The sequence below is a fragment of the Platalea leucorodia genome, assembly GCF_965183815.1.
Source record: "Platalea leucorodia genome assembly, chromosome: 2".
Classification (NCBI taxonomy): domain Eukaryota; kingdom Metazoa; phylum Chordata; class Aves; order Pelecaniformes; family Threskiornithidae; genus Platalea; species Platalea leucorodia.
Genome location: NC_138824.1, coordinates 17,327,635 through 17,340,704, shown reverse-complemented (window position 1 = coordinate 17,340,704; position 13,070 = coordinate 17,327,635). Strand labels below are relative to the sequence as shown.

The window sequence follows — 13,070 nt, the reverse complement described above, 5'->3', positions numbered from 1 at the left end:
GGGAAAAGAAGAAATTTCTTCTCCTGGTGTTCTGAAAATTTATACTGCACCAAGAGATCAGAATTGATTAATCTTGATATCAAATTCTAATGATGGAGTCTTTTATCAAAGCTGTGAAAGTACTTGATATATGGGGTAATAAAGAGAAAAACAAAGTAAAAATACCAACAGAGGACTCCACATCTAATCAGTTTCCTTGGTGTGGTGCTGGCAGGAGTTTGGAGCAGATTTATATACTTAAGATGAAATAGGGAAAGAGTTGGAGCATATAAGTCCTAAAGGAGAAGAATGTCTGCAAGGTAGTTAGTGCATGGGCTAAGAGATCTTTTAATCACAGAAATTTTAAGATACCTAGGTTGGTGATGAAATGTCACATCTCCTAATGGTTGCTATATATATCCGTTCTGCACAGATCAAAGGGGAAAGCTGCTTCTACTGCTCATTGCCTGCTGTTCTCATGAATAAACATATATTCTCATTTAACCATTTCATTGCATTTTGATAAAAAAAAAAAATTCCACAAAGAAACAACCTAATCTGGATCTGGGAAAGAAAAATATTTAGCAAGAAATATCACAGAATGACTGAGAGTACTTTCTGCTAGGAGGTCGTTTCAGGCATCTGAGACAAATCATGTTCAAACGAGCTATTGCTAGGAGCTGAATACTGCTAGCGGAGGGATTAGGTGCAGGACTGATTTGTGCACCTGCACAAATCTTGCGGTGAATACAGTAGGAACTAATCAAAAAAGTAACAATATGGTGGAAAATGGGACCCTTTCCACTGCCTTCAGTATACTGGCACATCCCTCCGTAATCTTGCTTGGTTGACATTGATAGAAATAAATTAAAATATCTGTCTTTAACAAACTAACAAATAATATTTGTCAATTATAAAGGCCTTTACAGGCATGAGATCCATTAGAATTCTGATCACATGAACATTTCTTTTTAACCAGATAGATAGATAGTCTTTGTGATCTTGTGTCATTATCCTGAGTATTAAGTCAAGAATGTTACAGTGTAAGCTCAGTAGAAAAGCAAAGATGTGATTTGGTGTGTTTGCACAACATACAGCAAAAAAGGGCCCGGTTCAGAGTAGGGTCTCCAGAGGAGTTTCAGCCCCTACTATTTTTTTCCCGTGGCATAACTGCACACTGCTGTAAGGCAGCTGCACCACCAAAAAAAAGGTAAAGTCTAAATGTATGGAACAGGATGAATTCTAAGCTATAGGTAGGATTGAGCCCATCCTTTAGCATCTTTCAATCAGCTACTACTGTTGTTGCATAACTCAACTGTTCTTAAAATTTTTGTTAAATAATTCAAAACAAATTGAAAGATGTTTGATGCTGGGTTTTTGATGTAAACAAAAGGTGAAAATAAAATGACATGTTTGTTTTAAAACAACAAAATGTTGTAACTTAAAGGCAATCTTAAATTATTCTTATTAATTTATGTTGGACTTAAAGCATAAAAAGATCTCCCTGCAGATGCTTTGACTTTTTGTAAAATTGGGTCTAGTGGAATGTGCTGAGCATTACCTTGCTCTGCATGCTGGTCATTATGCTGTTTTCTAAGATAATTTCCAAAAAAGAAGAAGAGAAACAAGGTTTCAAAGATGTACTTGAGCAGACAAAGATACTTAATGATGGTACATTATCTTCTATTCAGAAGCGGAATTTTCTGCTTGTAATTCAGCATGTTCAGAGCTGTCTATGTAAAGGCTAACATGGTAAGGACCAGCCTGGGCACCATTAAAGCCAGTGGCGAGCCAGAGACTCGCCATTATGTGTGTTGAGCTTACCCCCATGGACATGCATCCAGCTGGGGGCTGGGCTGTGGCACAGGCCCTCGGATCTGCTTTTGGGGCAGGAGCCGTGGGCTCATCACATACTCCAGGAGTCAAGAACTGAAACCACAGTTTCATTTTTTCACAGATTCTTTCTTCCCTCTGCCCCCACCCCACCAAAAGCAAAATATGAGGCTCATAACTTTGCTACAAGATTTACAACATTTTCTTTTGACTAACTACATTGTCAGAGTCACGCAGAGAAGAAACATTTGGAAGTCAAGGAATGACTATTATAAATGATATTATAAAAGATAATGTATGTGAATGTTCTTAAAAAGTAAGCAGGTGCAGAAAAAGACATGAAAAGTATTGTATTAGGTCTATACCTATTAGTTTGTCATAATGATGGCAGGTAACTTAATTGTAACAAGCATAATTTTTACCTCTGTGAAGTTAGCAAACTGAATGCGCATTTGTGTCACCTTCCACCTCATTGCCTTATCAGGCTAATGGAGATTCATTTGAACTGAAGAACCAACTTTTCAGAGAGCTTTAATGACTTTCTCAAGTGCTACATTCTTGTTTTCTCATTCTCCATCCCTTTTTTAAAATAGAAAGAAAAATGCAATAAAAATAATCAATTTATTTTTCCCAGGAAAGACTTAAAATAAGTAGTGTTTAACATATTTTCATTGGAAATGTAGTGTAAAACTCTTCCATTTGTCTTATATAAACACAGAGAGAATATTAAATATGGGAAGTTTCCCTTACACTTTGATTAATTTATTGTAATCAGACTGTGGTGGGATCGTAAGTACAAAAACTGCATTTTGCTTTGGTTGTAATGCAAAATTAATACAAGTGTGTGGCTTGGGGACCTCCTGTTTGGAGCATGTTTATTGCTACCACCGTTCTCACAGTTCCTGTCAAGCAGCAGGGCTTCTGGTTTTCAGGAGTTTTTTAAAAAGGCTCTTGGCTGACTCAAAGTTATATGAAAAAATGGTGAAATACTCCGTAAACTGGAATATCCCCAGAATCTGCAACTTCTCAGGGCAGTTAATCCTCCTGCCCATTTTAAACTTCATGTCAAGAATATAAATCTCACAAAGAAGCTTCATGGGGCTCCTACAGTCTGTAACTTCAGGCACTGTGTACGGGTCTGAGAGGAGAAATCCTACAGTTTCTAAACCCCACCATCCATGAAGAAGCCAGGCCAGCTCCACCCAGTTGCCAGAAGCAATCTAATCAGAGCATTGGAGAGAAAGATCTTTGCCTAAACAAATGGGAGATTCTAAGAAAATTGTTTTCACTGCTCTGCTCCTGACCAATACAAACATGTTTTTTAACCCTGATGCTGTAAATTTGTGTTGTTGGAGTAAGGTGGATAGCTGTATATCTGCATAGGGTATGCTGGCTTTTAATGAAGCAACAGAGAGATATATTATTGATACCTAAAACTCTACCCTGCTAATCAGAATGTGTACATCCTAAAAGCAGTCTTAAGGGATTAAATAGATTTTGCAGTGAAAGGAAAAAACATAGAATCATAGAATCATAGCATATCTTGAGTTGAAAGGGACCCGTAAGGATCATCGAGTCCAACTCCCTGCTCTTCGCAGGACTACCTAAAACTAAACCGTATGACTAAGAGCGTCGTCCAGACACTCCTTGAACTCTGACAGGTGTTTTAGGTAAAATCTTTTCTGGGATGCTGTCAGGGTGCAGCGGGGGCCAGGGCTCCCTGGGTGCCAGGAGCTGTGGGGGTCCCCAGGGCAGACGGGCAGGGCCTGGCAGCCAGGGCCTGTCCCAACGGCCCAAGGCAGGAGCCGGGCAGCCTGGGGGCAGCCCCAGCACCTGGCGTTGGCACCTCCCCGGGGATGGGGATGGGCACAGGCCAAGACTGGGCTGGGCCTCGGGCCCGCGAGTGGCCCCGGCTCAGCGGGGCCTGTGGCCGGGCAGGGCAGGGCTCTGAGAGCTGCAGACCGGCCCTGCTGCAGCATCCCTGAGGCAGGGACTGACGGCCCCAGGGGCTGGCACGGGGTCCTGGGCTGTGGGCAGGGTGGGGGGAGCCTCGGGGGACTGGGCAGGGGCACTCAGGCGGATGGTGCCTTCGAGACCCTGACGGATCATTTTAAAGTATATGAAGGTATTTATTAATGAAAAAAGACCCAATCTAATCTCAGCATCTTGGCTTTAAAAGGCATTTTGAAATGATCTTGGAATCAGTGGTAGGTTTCTTCCTCTTGTTTTAGCAACTGTCTTTTGTTCCTCCGTGCCATGCAGCCAGGCACCAGCCCCTTGTCAGGCTGCTCTGCCTGTCTGCCATGTTGAGTTCACCCACTCCTCTGCTTGGGAGCATCCATGAGGGGAACTGGCTCAGGCACACGTAGGACTGAGTTACGGCTCTTTGGTACCTTGTGAAGAAAGGGGTTCTTTCGAAGGAGTCGTTTTACCATGATTTTTATGCCTCAGGGCTAGACTTATCTTGGTCTTATCCAAGGAGCAGTCTGGAGTACCATCTTAAAAGCCATTTCTATGTCTTGAAGCAAGAAAGGAGAAACTGTAAATCATCATGATCTTTTCAGATGTAATCTACTGTTTCCTTTTGTTTATCTGGTTGCTTTGACAGACTAATGTGCAAAGGATAGAGCCATCTCCTTTACCTCTTCCCCTTTCACATTTACTTACAGATGGCTCCATGCTTTGATTTGCCATGCATACTTTTGCTTCATGTGGTCCTATCTAACCCTAATTTGTTTGCTTTTAACCTGCCACACTCCTATTCTTTTGATATCAAGAAATTGCTTTGGAGGTCCAAGTTTACAACTGAAGGATTTTAATAGTTCTGTCATTATTACTCTCTCTTTTTAATGTTCTAGAACATGAATGTATTCCCACCAAAGTTTTGGATTTTCTAAAGGTGGGTTCCCTGCAATATTCATGCTGCTGTTCTATGTTTGTGAGGTATCTATGACATACAGAAAATGTTAAATTTGCTCACTTTTGTCTGGAGACTGTTGCACATTATGTAACACCCCAGGGATTTCTATAAATAACCAGAAATTTGTAACAGTCACTTTGCTGCTGTGTGGAATAATGTTCTTTTGACAATCCATTGAGCTGGAAATCCAAACTTGTAAGCAAATGTTGAGAGTTATACTTTCAGAAGAGTTCAAGCACGTCCTGAGTTGTGCTGAGCAAACACTGACTAGTTTATTCAATTGCATTAGGCATCGATTGAAAAAATATTTTTTCATTTCTGTGGAGATGATATATATTTCTCTGAGCTTTTTCAATAAAACATAGGTGTAATAGAAGCTGGTGTTTTATTGTGGTTGTTACATTGAATTTAGATGCTGTTTTTTTGGCTACAGATAAGATAGCAAATCAGGGCTTCATTTGAATACGAATTTTTCTTATTTGCATGAATCTTTCTCCACAGTTCTGCTGGCTGTAGCTCTGACTTACCCCACTCTGCAGGCAGAGCTGGAGTATTGGAGACGTTGTAATGGCTGTTCCTTTTTCTCTGTTTAGGGTCAGAGTTGTGTTCTGCCTGTGTTGGTGGTCAGCCAACCACAGAACAGAGTTAACTTTACAAGCATATTGAGTTTTTGTTTAACTAATTGAATTGAGATTTGGAGCATTTAAAATATAGAAATTTGTTAGACCAGTAGAGGATTTATACTTGTACTTCCCTCACTTTACTTATATAATGGTATTAAGGTGTCTTCAAATACACAAGAATATCTTTCCTGCTATGAAGTAAGTTTATACTAATAGGGGGTAGACTCATCTGACCAGTGTAGGCATCTATGTCCAAACCTTGTGCTCCCTTTACAACGGAGAAAAGTAGGTATTTGTACACATGGGACACGATTAATTTGACCCTGACTTAGATGTGTCGCATAGATCACAGGAATTTTATTCTAGAAGCATCTGTTTCTGTTGTTGCCTGTAAAAAGAGGAGTGACTAGTTTAGTTGTAAACTGAATGAAGTAAAGAATTCCACACTATCCACACTTATCCCAGAAGTTGTGTAGTTTTTGTTTGAAGACAAAATGATACCCTCCTACCTCTCCTTCCTGTTTCCACCTAGATTTCTGTTAAGTCACTGGTTCATCCCTTTGCTATGCAGCAGGATTGGTCACCAGCAGGTCTCACAGATCTCCAGTAATGGAGAAACCAGCTCCTCACCACTTAATGTTTGCATTCTCACTGTCCCTATAAATAGAAGAATATCCCACATGAAACTAATTTTTTCCAGTTTGAGCCTTTTACTTGTTCCTTTCACAGTCACAGAACAGTTGAGGTTGGAAAGGACCTCTGGAGGTCGTCTGGTTCAACTGCCTGCTCAAGCAGAGCCACCTAGAGCCAGTTGCCCAGGACCACATCCAGACGGCTTTTGAATATCTCCGAGGATGGAGACTCCACAACCTCCCTTGGCAACCTGTGAGAGTGCTCGGTCACCCTCAGTAAAAACAGTGTTTCCTGATGTTCAGAGTGAACCTCCTGTGTTTCAGCCTGTGCCCATTGCCTCTTGTCCTGTCTCTGGGCACCACTGAAAAGAGCCTGGCTCTGTCATCTTTGCATCCTCACTTCAGGTATTTACATTCATTGATAAGATCCCCCCTAAGCCTTCTCATCTCTAGACTGAACAGTCCCAACTCTCTCAGCCTTTCCTCAAAGGAGATATGCCCCAGTCCCTTAACCATCTTTGTGGCCCTTCACTGGATATTCTCCAGCATGTCCATGTCTTGAACTGAGGAGCCCAGAACTGGACACAGCACTCCAGGTGTGGCCTCACCAGTGCTGAGCAGAAGGGAAGGATCACGTCCCTCAACCTGCTGCAGCACTCCGCCTAATGGAGTCCAGAGTACTGTTAGCCTTTGACGCAAGAGTACATTGCTGGCTCATGTTCAACTTGGTGTCCACCAGCACTCCAGGTCCTTTTCTGCAAAGCCTTTCCCACTGGATTTGCAGAACAATCTGACTTCTTTGCATCAGCTCTTAGCGTATTTGAAGAGTTTCATATCCCCACCCCGCGATTTTTCTTCTTTGGGGTAAACTATAAAATCTTTTCAATTTTTTTTTCTAGGTCATCTTTTCTAGACCTTTCATCACATTTATTGCTCTTCACCAGAATGTCTCCAGTTGATCCACCTCTTTATTATACCAAACAGGAACAGATTCATCCATCTGGGGCCTGAACACTGGTGGTCGGAGAAGAGGGATTACTCCCTGTCTTTTGAAAGCTATATTCTTGTTTACATAGTCCTGTATAGTATTTTCTTTCTTAATGACTTGTTGGCTTACATTTATGTGTTCCCCTCTGTAGACGCTGGGCCATCTTCTTAGGAACTGTTATCTTGCCTGTATTTTTTGTATTTGATTATTTCTGCCTAAACATATTCGTTGCCCTTGTTTTGAATCCTGTTTTTAGCCCATTTCTCCAATTCAAGAGATTATTTTTTTTTAATTCCAGTGTCTTCCATCATACTTGCAGGTCTTCTAGATGTGTCATCTGGAAACATGACAAGCAGAGTCATAACATTTCTTTCTCAAAGTGACCTGTTGCCTTGTCCAGTGCTCACAAAATCCCCTAAGCCCCTAACTGGTCAAATACTTTGGAATATCTTGCTGTAAATGTCGCTGAGAAACTGCCATGTATCCTACAGGACATTGAGAGAAATGAATCCAGCTGTTTTAAAATTTAGGCTAGCAGCTGGCTCACCTTTCTAAAAGTCACCCTATACTCTCATCCTCAGTGTGCAGTGATGCTTTTTTTTCCTGAGCTTAGGTTATTTTCTTTGTACCTTGAAGTAATGATGGTATCCACGTTGATTTGTCATAAGCTGATTTTCCCCCAGTCTTCCCAGTCCTCTAAATATTTATGGACCTGTTAAAGAAGCACCTTTGTTTATTCTCATTGAATTTGTTCATTGTATGAAGTCAGGCATGCATTTGTAACTGTTTACAGCAGTGTGACCTAGCACTGTAAATTTCCTAACCTACTCCCAATAAAAAACCCTAAAAAAAGAAGGCTATAATCACAGTTCAGGAGGGATTATGTACTGATCAAAGTCAAAGCGGGAGCTCCATTAAAATTTGTGGATTGCACAGGCTTCAGAATACATGGCCTGGCCTAATGATGAAGAAAATTGTTTTTTAAACCCCCAATTCTTTCTCAAAAATACTGTCTCATATTTTCCTTAATATTTTCCAGAAGTTGTGTACACCTTCTCTCAGTCACTACTCCAAAACGCCTGTCTTTGCACAGAGAAGTATTGTCTTCCATTAGTACAACAAATGAGGCTTTTCCCCATGCTTTTCCTTAAAGACTAGGCAGTGGAGTTGGCATTTGATTCATAAGCTTTTGATCCATACTTAATCCTAGGGTGGCATGCATCCAGAGCATGCAGAGTGTTGGATATTGTGTACCGAATGAAGTAGCTGTTGGTGTACAGCACAGCAGGAGCCTCTCTCATGTTCTCAAACAGCAGCTTTAGAGTCTGTCAGTGTTCCCTGGGTGGGTGTTTGGGGAGAGAGGCTGAAAGAGTTCCTGAGAAGCAGGTTTCCTACCCTTTCTTTGCGGTGGGTTTGCAGTGAAAGTAAAATTCAGCGATAGGTTTTTTGGTTTTCATCCTAGAGCTACTTAGGCTGTGTCATCATTTCATGGCAACATAATCCTGTAAAATATGATGTGTAATTGCTCGTTTCAAAATGTTCTCTTACACCACTGTAGATCAGGAGAATGTCCTCTCAAAACAGTGGAATTATTCTCATTTTATTCAGTGAGAATATAATTAAAGAGACAGGAAAGAAAAGAAATGTAACAGTAATGAAATACAACTGATGACAGAAATGTTTCACTCTTTCCCTGCTTACAAGAAAGATATATGATGTAATCCTGATTGCCTGTAGGCTTACGGTCTAGGTGTAAAGCAGTCCAGCTCTGGGGAGATGCTCAGGAGTGTGACTTTCTATGGCAAGCTTCAGGCAAATCTGATGTCCCATTTCATTCAGTTATACTTTAAGATACAGAGAAGGATATAAGAGGCAAGAGAGTCCAAAGAAAAGAGATGGAGGTTATGCTGGATCACAGTTGCAGACCAAAGTCCTCTAGAAAGAGTCTGAATCATCTCAGAAACTTCTTTGGAAAGGAAAGGGCTTTGCAAAAACTGAGACGAGTGGTGCAGTCTTAGCTTTTCTCTGCTGTTGTGCTTTACAAGACCTGAGTGTTTCTCCGCAGGCAAGCCGAGGCAGCTTTGCTTCTGCTGTCCATTTCCTTGATTTGGCAACTTGAAGAGACTAGCAAGCTATTTTCTAAAAAAACTCTCAGTCATCAAGAGAGAGCAGGACATCAGAATCACTAGTATAACATGAAAAGAGTGATTGATAGGAAACATCAACAATTCCTGTTAAGCAGAGCAAATGATAATAATATTCAGAGGATAAAGTCAAAATAGCACTGAACCTTTGGCACTTTCAGGAAATTGAGCAGTTGTGTAGGGAGAATATCTTTGCAAAAGTTTCTAAAACTGCTCTAGGAACGCTTAACCTTGTTGAAGCAGGGGCTCAGCTCACTTGGGGAAAACAGGTTATTATCAGTTTAGGCATTTTACAGGGTTGTCTGTGTCTTCTATTGCTTCTCACACATAAGTCTTGAAGTGTGTTATAGGGTGGTCAATATTGTCATTCCTGCTGTGCTGAAAGGCCAAATAAGCACTCAGAGTTGATAATTTGCCTGGGGTTACCCAGAAGCAGAGCAGAGGACTCCAGAGTGCCTGTTTACTACATTATTCACTCGATCAGTGTTTCCTGAGAAGAATGCACCCGGGGAAGGTTGGCACAATATATTCACACGGACAGAGATCACATCAAAGAGTTTAACACCTCAAATTGACAAAGGCGAAGCAGGAGCACAGAGGGATGCATTAATTTTCTTCTAGTCTCACAGCAGGTTAACAGAAGAAGCATGGCTCCAAGCCAGGTGCCTCGCCTTGCTGGCGAGAAGCCCAGCCCCGGGCCAGGCTGGCTCAGCCAGGGTCTGTGGTCACACTCTCTATGCCTGAGCTGACACCCTATTTTCATCTGGAGGTGGAAGAGAGAAGTGATGATATGAGATACATTTATTTTGCACACCAGCGAAGTTCTAGGAACAGAAAACAGAAAAACTCTCTGGCAAAGGGGAACAAAATAAGAAGAGAATTTAGAAATGCCATACCCTGTATTTCTTATTTGGCAATTTGTACTTCAGAGTTAAAACAATTTCATATGTGCCCTTTGAAAGCGTGAGGCTGCATGCATGAAGAAAGTACCTATTTCCCTTATGTTTTGAGCAGGGAGCCATACGTTTTAAAAATTGAAAAGTACAATTAGTCTTGGAGAATTAGATCTGCCCATCTAGGTAGCTGGCTAGCTTTCTCACAGAGATGGCTGTCCCATAATGAAGCTGAGGGAACAAGGCTTAGAAATGTAAATATTAGTAGGTGTGCAGGAACATAAATTAGGAAAATTGACAATTTAAATTAGTTTCATTTACTTTCATTTGCTGAGTTCCCAGGCTGACATCAGAAGTTACATCTGTTGGGTTGCTAGAAGGGTAGGGTATGGAGGCAGAGGGACATGGGGACAGGATAGGCTCAGTCCCCATGTTGACTGTAGGATCTGCAATGACAGCATATTATGTGATGTGAGACATCCCTAATAGAAACAGGAGCTTCCCAGCATCTCCCCCAAACATGGAAAGTACCATGTGGGGGTAGCTGTCAGCTGAGCAGGAGCTTCCAGGCCTCTGGACACTTAAATCACATCATTATTACAGACACCTCTGGATTCTCTGATTAAGGTTTTCCTATTTTGCTTGGAAGGATTATGGATGGAAGGAGGATTATATGATAAAATGAATCATGTGAGAGTGAGGGAATGCCTACACGATGAAAGAAAGGGTGACTGGAGGAAACCTTTAATATCAGTGGATTGTGTGGAATAGAAAAATACAGATTTAAGGCATTATGGTGCCTAACACTGTGCTTAGATGCACAAGGTTTGTGTGTTGTGCCTGTTTTGACTATGAGATCCTTGGGGTAGGGACTGTGGGTTTTTTAGATTATCTAGCACAGTATTGCCCTGGTCTTTGTGCAGTCCTGAAATGAAAACATTAATGATGATTGTTTTTCATGGCAGAGGCTATGGCAGGCTGTATTTACAAAGAGATTCAGTTTATCTATCTGATTTAATTATTTTCTGCTTAAACAAAACATGTTCATCTTAGTTTTCTGTTTGGTTTTGTTTTGTTTTTTGTTTTTTTTTTTCAAATCCTATATTCAGGTGAGAAATGTCCCTTTGAAGTATTTGACAGTTACTTTTGTGTGACCGAGTAAGTTAATAAAAATCAGAATGTATGTAGCCCCAAATGTCAAATATGTCATTACAGTTGGTTTTCAATGTCCATTTCAGTCAGGTAGTTTTGTGCTTGACTGCCATCATAGAGCAAGAGGTAACAAGCCAGGGCCTCATTGGTATCAACCACTGGACAGCACTCAAAACATCTAGCCATTTAACAGGCAACTGCAAAATCTACAAACCAGTGTGACGAACCACCTGCTACTCCTTTCCTACTGTTCCTTCTTCTATTCTGCAAATACAAATTACATGAATCTATATCACCAAGAAATCTGCAGACTCTAATGGAATATCAGCCTTCAACTCTGCTGCATGTATGAGAAGGCAAATAAGAAACAGGAGCACTAGTACACTTTTTCCATGCCATTCATTATTTTATGGAGTTCTTTCTCACATCTGTTCTTATTTGATTCCTCTATAACATGGCCACATTTGACTTAGTAGCTGTTTTGCTGAAAAAGAATGGAAGGTATTTCACCATTTCACTAACCTGCTTTCAGATCATTGTCATTTCCCTTTAATTTTGTGCTTTTTATAATTTATAGCTAAATAACAGAGAAGGAGCTACTCTGGAATTTGCTTTTAAGGCCAGGTACATTCCAGGGGCAAAATTTAGAAACATTATTTACACACCATTCTAAGAAACACATGTTATCGTGGTTGCTTTCTTATTTAATTGGGTTGAAATAGAAGCCAACATCTGATTTGGGAATACTTTTGTGTCAGTATAGGCTATTTTCTGACTCACCTTGGTGAATAGACTATGTGAGTCTCATTGCTTGAATAGGTGAGTGTAAGAGGCTTCTGGATAAAAGGCTACAGTTTATGTTTATCATCATTTTAGCTGAAGAGGGAAGATGGGGAAAGTAGAATGGGAATCCACATCTATCAGCTAATTTTTCCTTTTCTAAACTCTTATTTTTATTTTACAGGTGATGGAAATTAAAGGACAAATGATTCATGTGCCAGAATCAAATTCGATTTTGTTTCTGGGTTCCCCCTGTGTGGACAAGCTGGATGAACTGATGGGCCGAGGCCTCCATCTTTCAGACATACCTATCCATGATGCTACTCGCGATGTCATATTGGTTGGGGAGCAAGCAAAGGCCCAGGATGGCTTGAAAAAACGAATGGATAAACTGAAGGCAACACTAGAATGCACACACCAAGCCCTGGAAGAGGAGAAAAAGAAAACAGTAGATCTCCTTATTTCTATTTTCCCTGAAGAAGTGGCTCAGCAGTTGTGGCAGGGGCAGCAGGTTCAGGCCAGGAAGTTTGATGATGTCACCATGCTTTTCTCAGACATTGTTGGCTTCACTGCCATCTGTGCGCAGTGCACACCCATGCAGGTCATCAGCATGCTGAATGAACTCTACACGCGATTTGACCATCAGTGTGGATTCCTGGACATCTACAAGGTAATAGCTCAAGTCCTAAGTTAGCAAAATCTAATTGAAACTAAGATAGAAAAAATCCCAGTAGCCATCTTCCTAAATTACAGACCTTCCCTATAAAACCAGAAAGGCAATATTTTTATTTTGTGCGAAAAAAATAAATCTGAAATATTCCCATTGAAAATCAAATACTTTGATGCTGAGCTGTTGTCGTGGTTCCCCCATAGGAATATATGCCTCATATTCCCATTTTCCTATAGGAACGTACACGTCCTCTATTATAGCGTGGTTTTCTTTAGGTGACACATCAGCCACAGTGTCCTAAGGGTGATGAAGTGCACAGTGATGATCCTAGCCCAAGCTGCAGGTCCTGGAAGGCACTCAAATACTTTCTGTTTCAGCTGAAACTTGAATGTTGGGGTTTAGGTGCTTATCTTTCCCCTGAAAGAATTCAAATTTTCCATAAAGAGCAAAGTACTG

The 13,070-nt window shown here is 41.0% G+C and overlaps 1 protein-coding gene across 1 annotated transcript in view; it reads left to right on the top strand.

Moving 5' to 3' along the window:
• Window positions 1-13,070, top strand: part of GUCY1A2 (guanylate cyclase 1 soluble subunit alpha 2) — a 146,515-nt gene that overhangs the window by 62,263 nt on the left and 71,182 nt on the right. Inside the window, exon 3 of the mRNA XM_082304504.1 lies at window positions 12,129-12,614. Coding sequence (XP_082160630.1) covers window positions 12,129-12,614 — 486 coding nt within the window. The remainder of the gene's footprint in view (window positions 1-12,128; window positions 12,615-13,070) is intronic.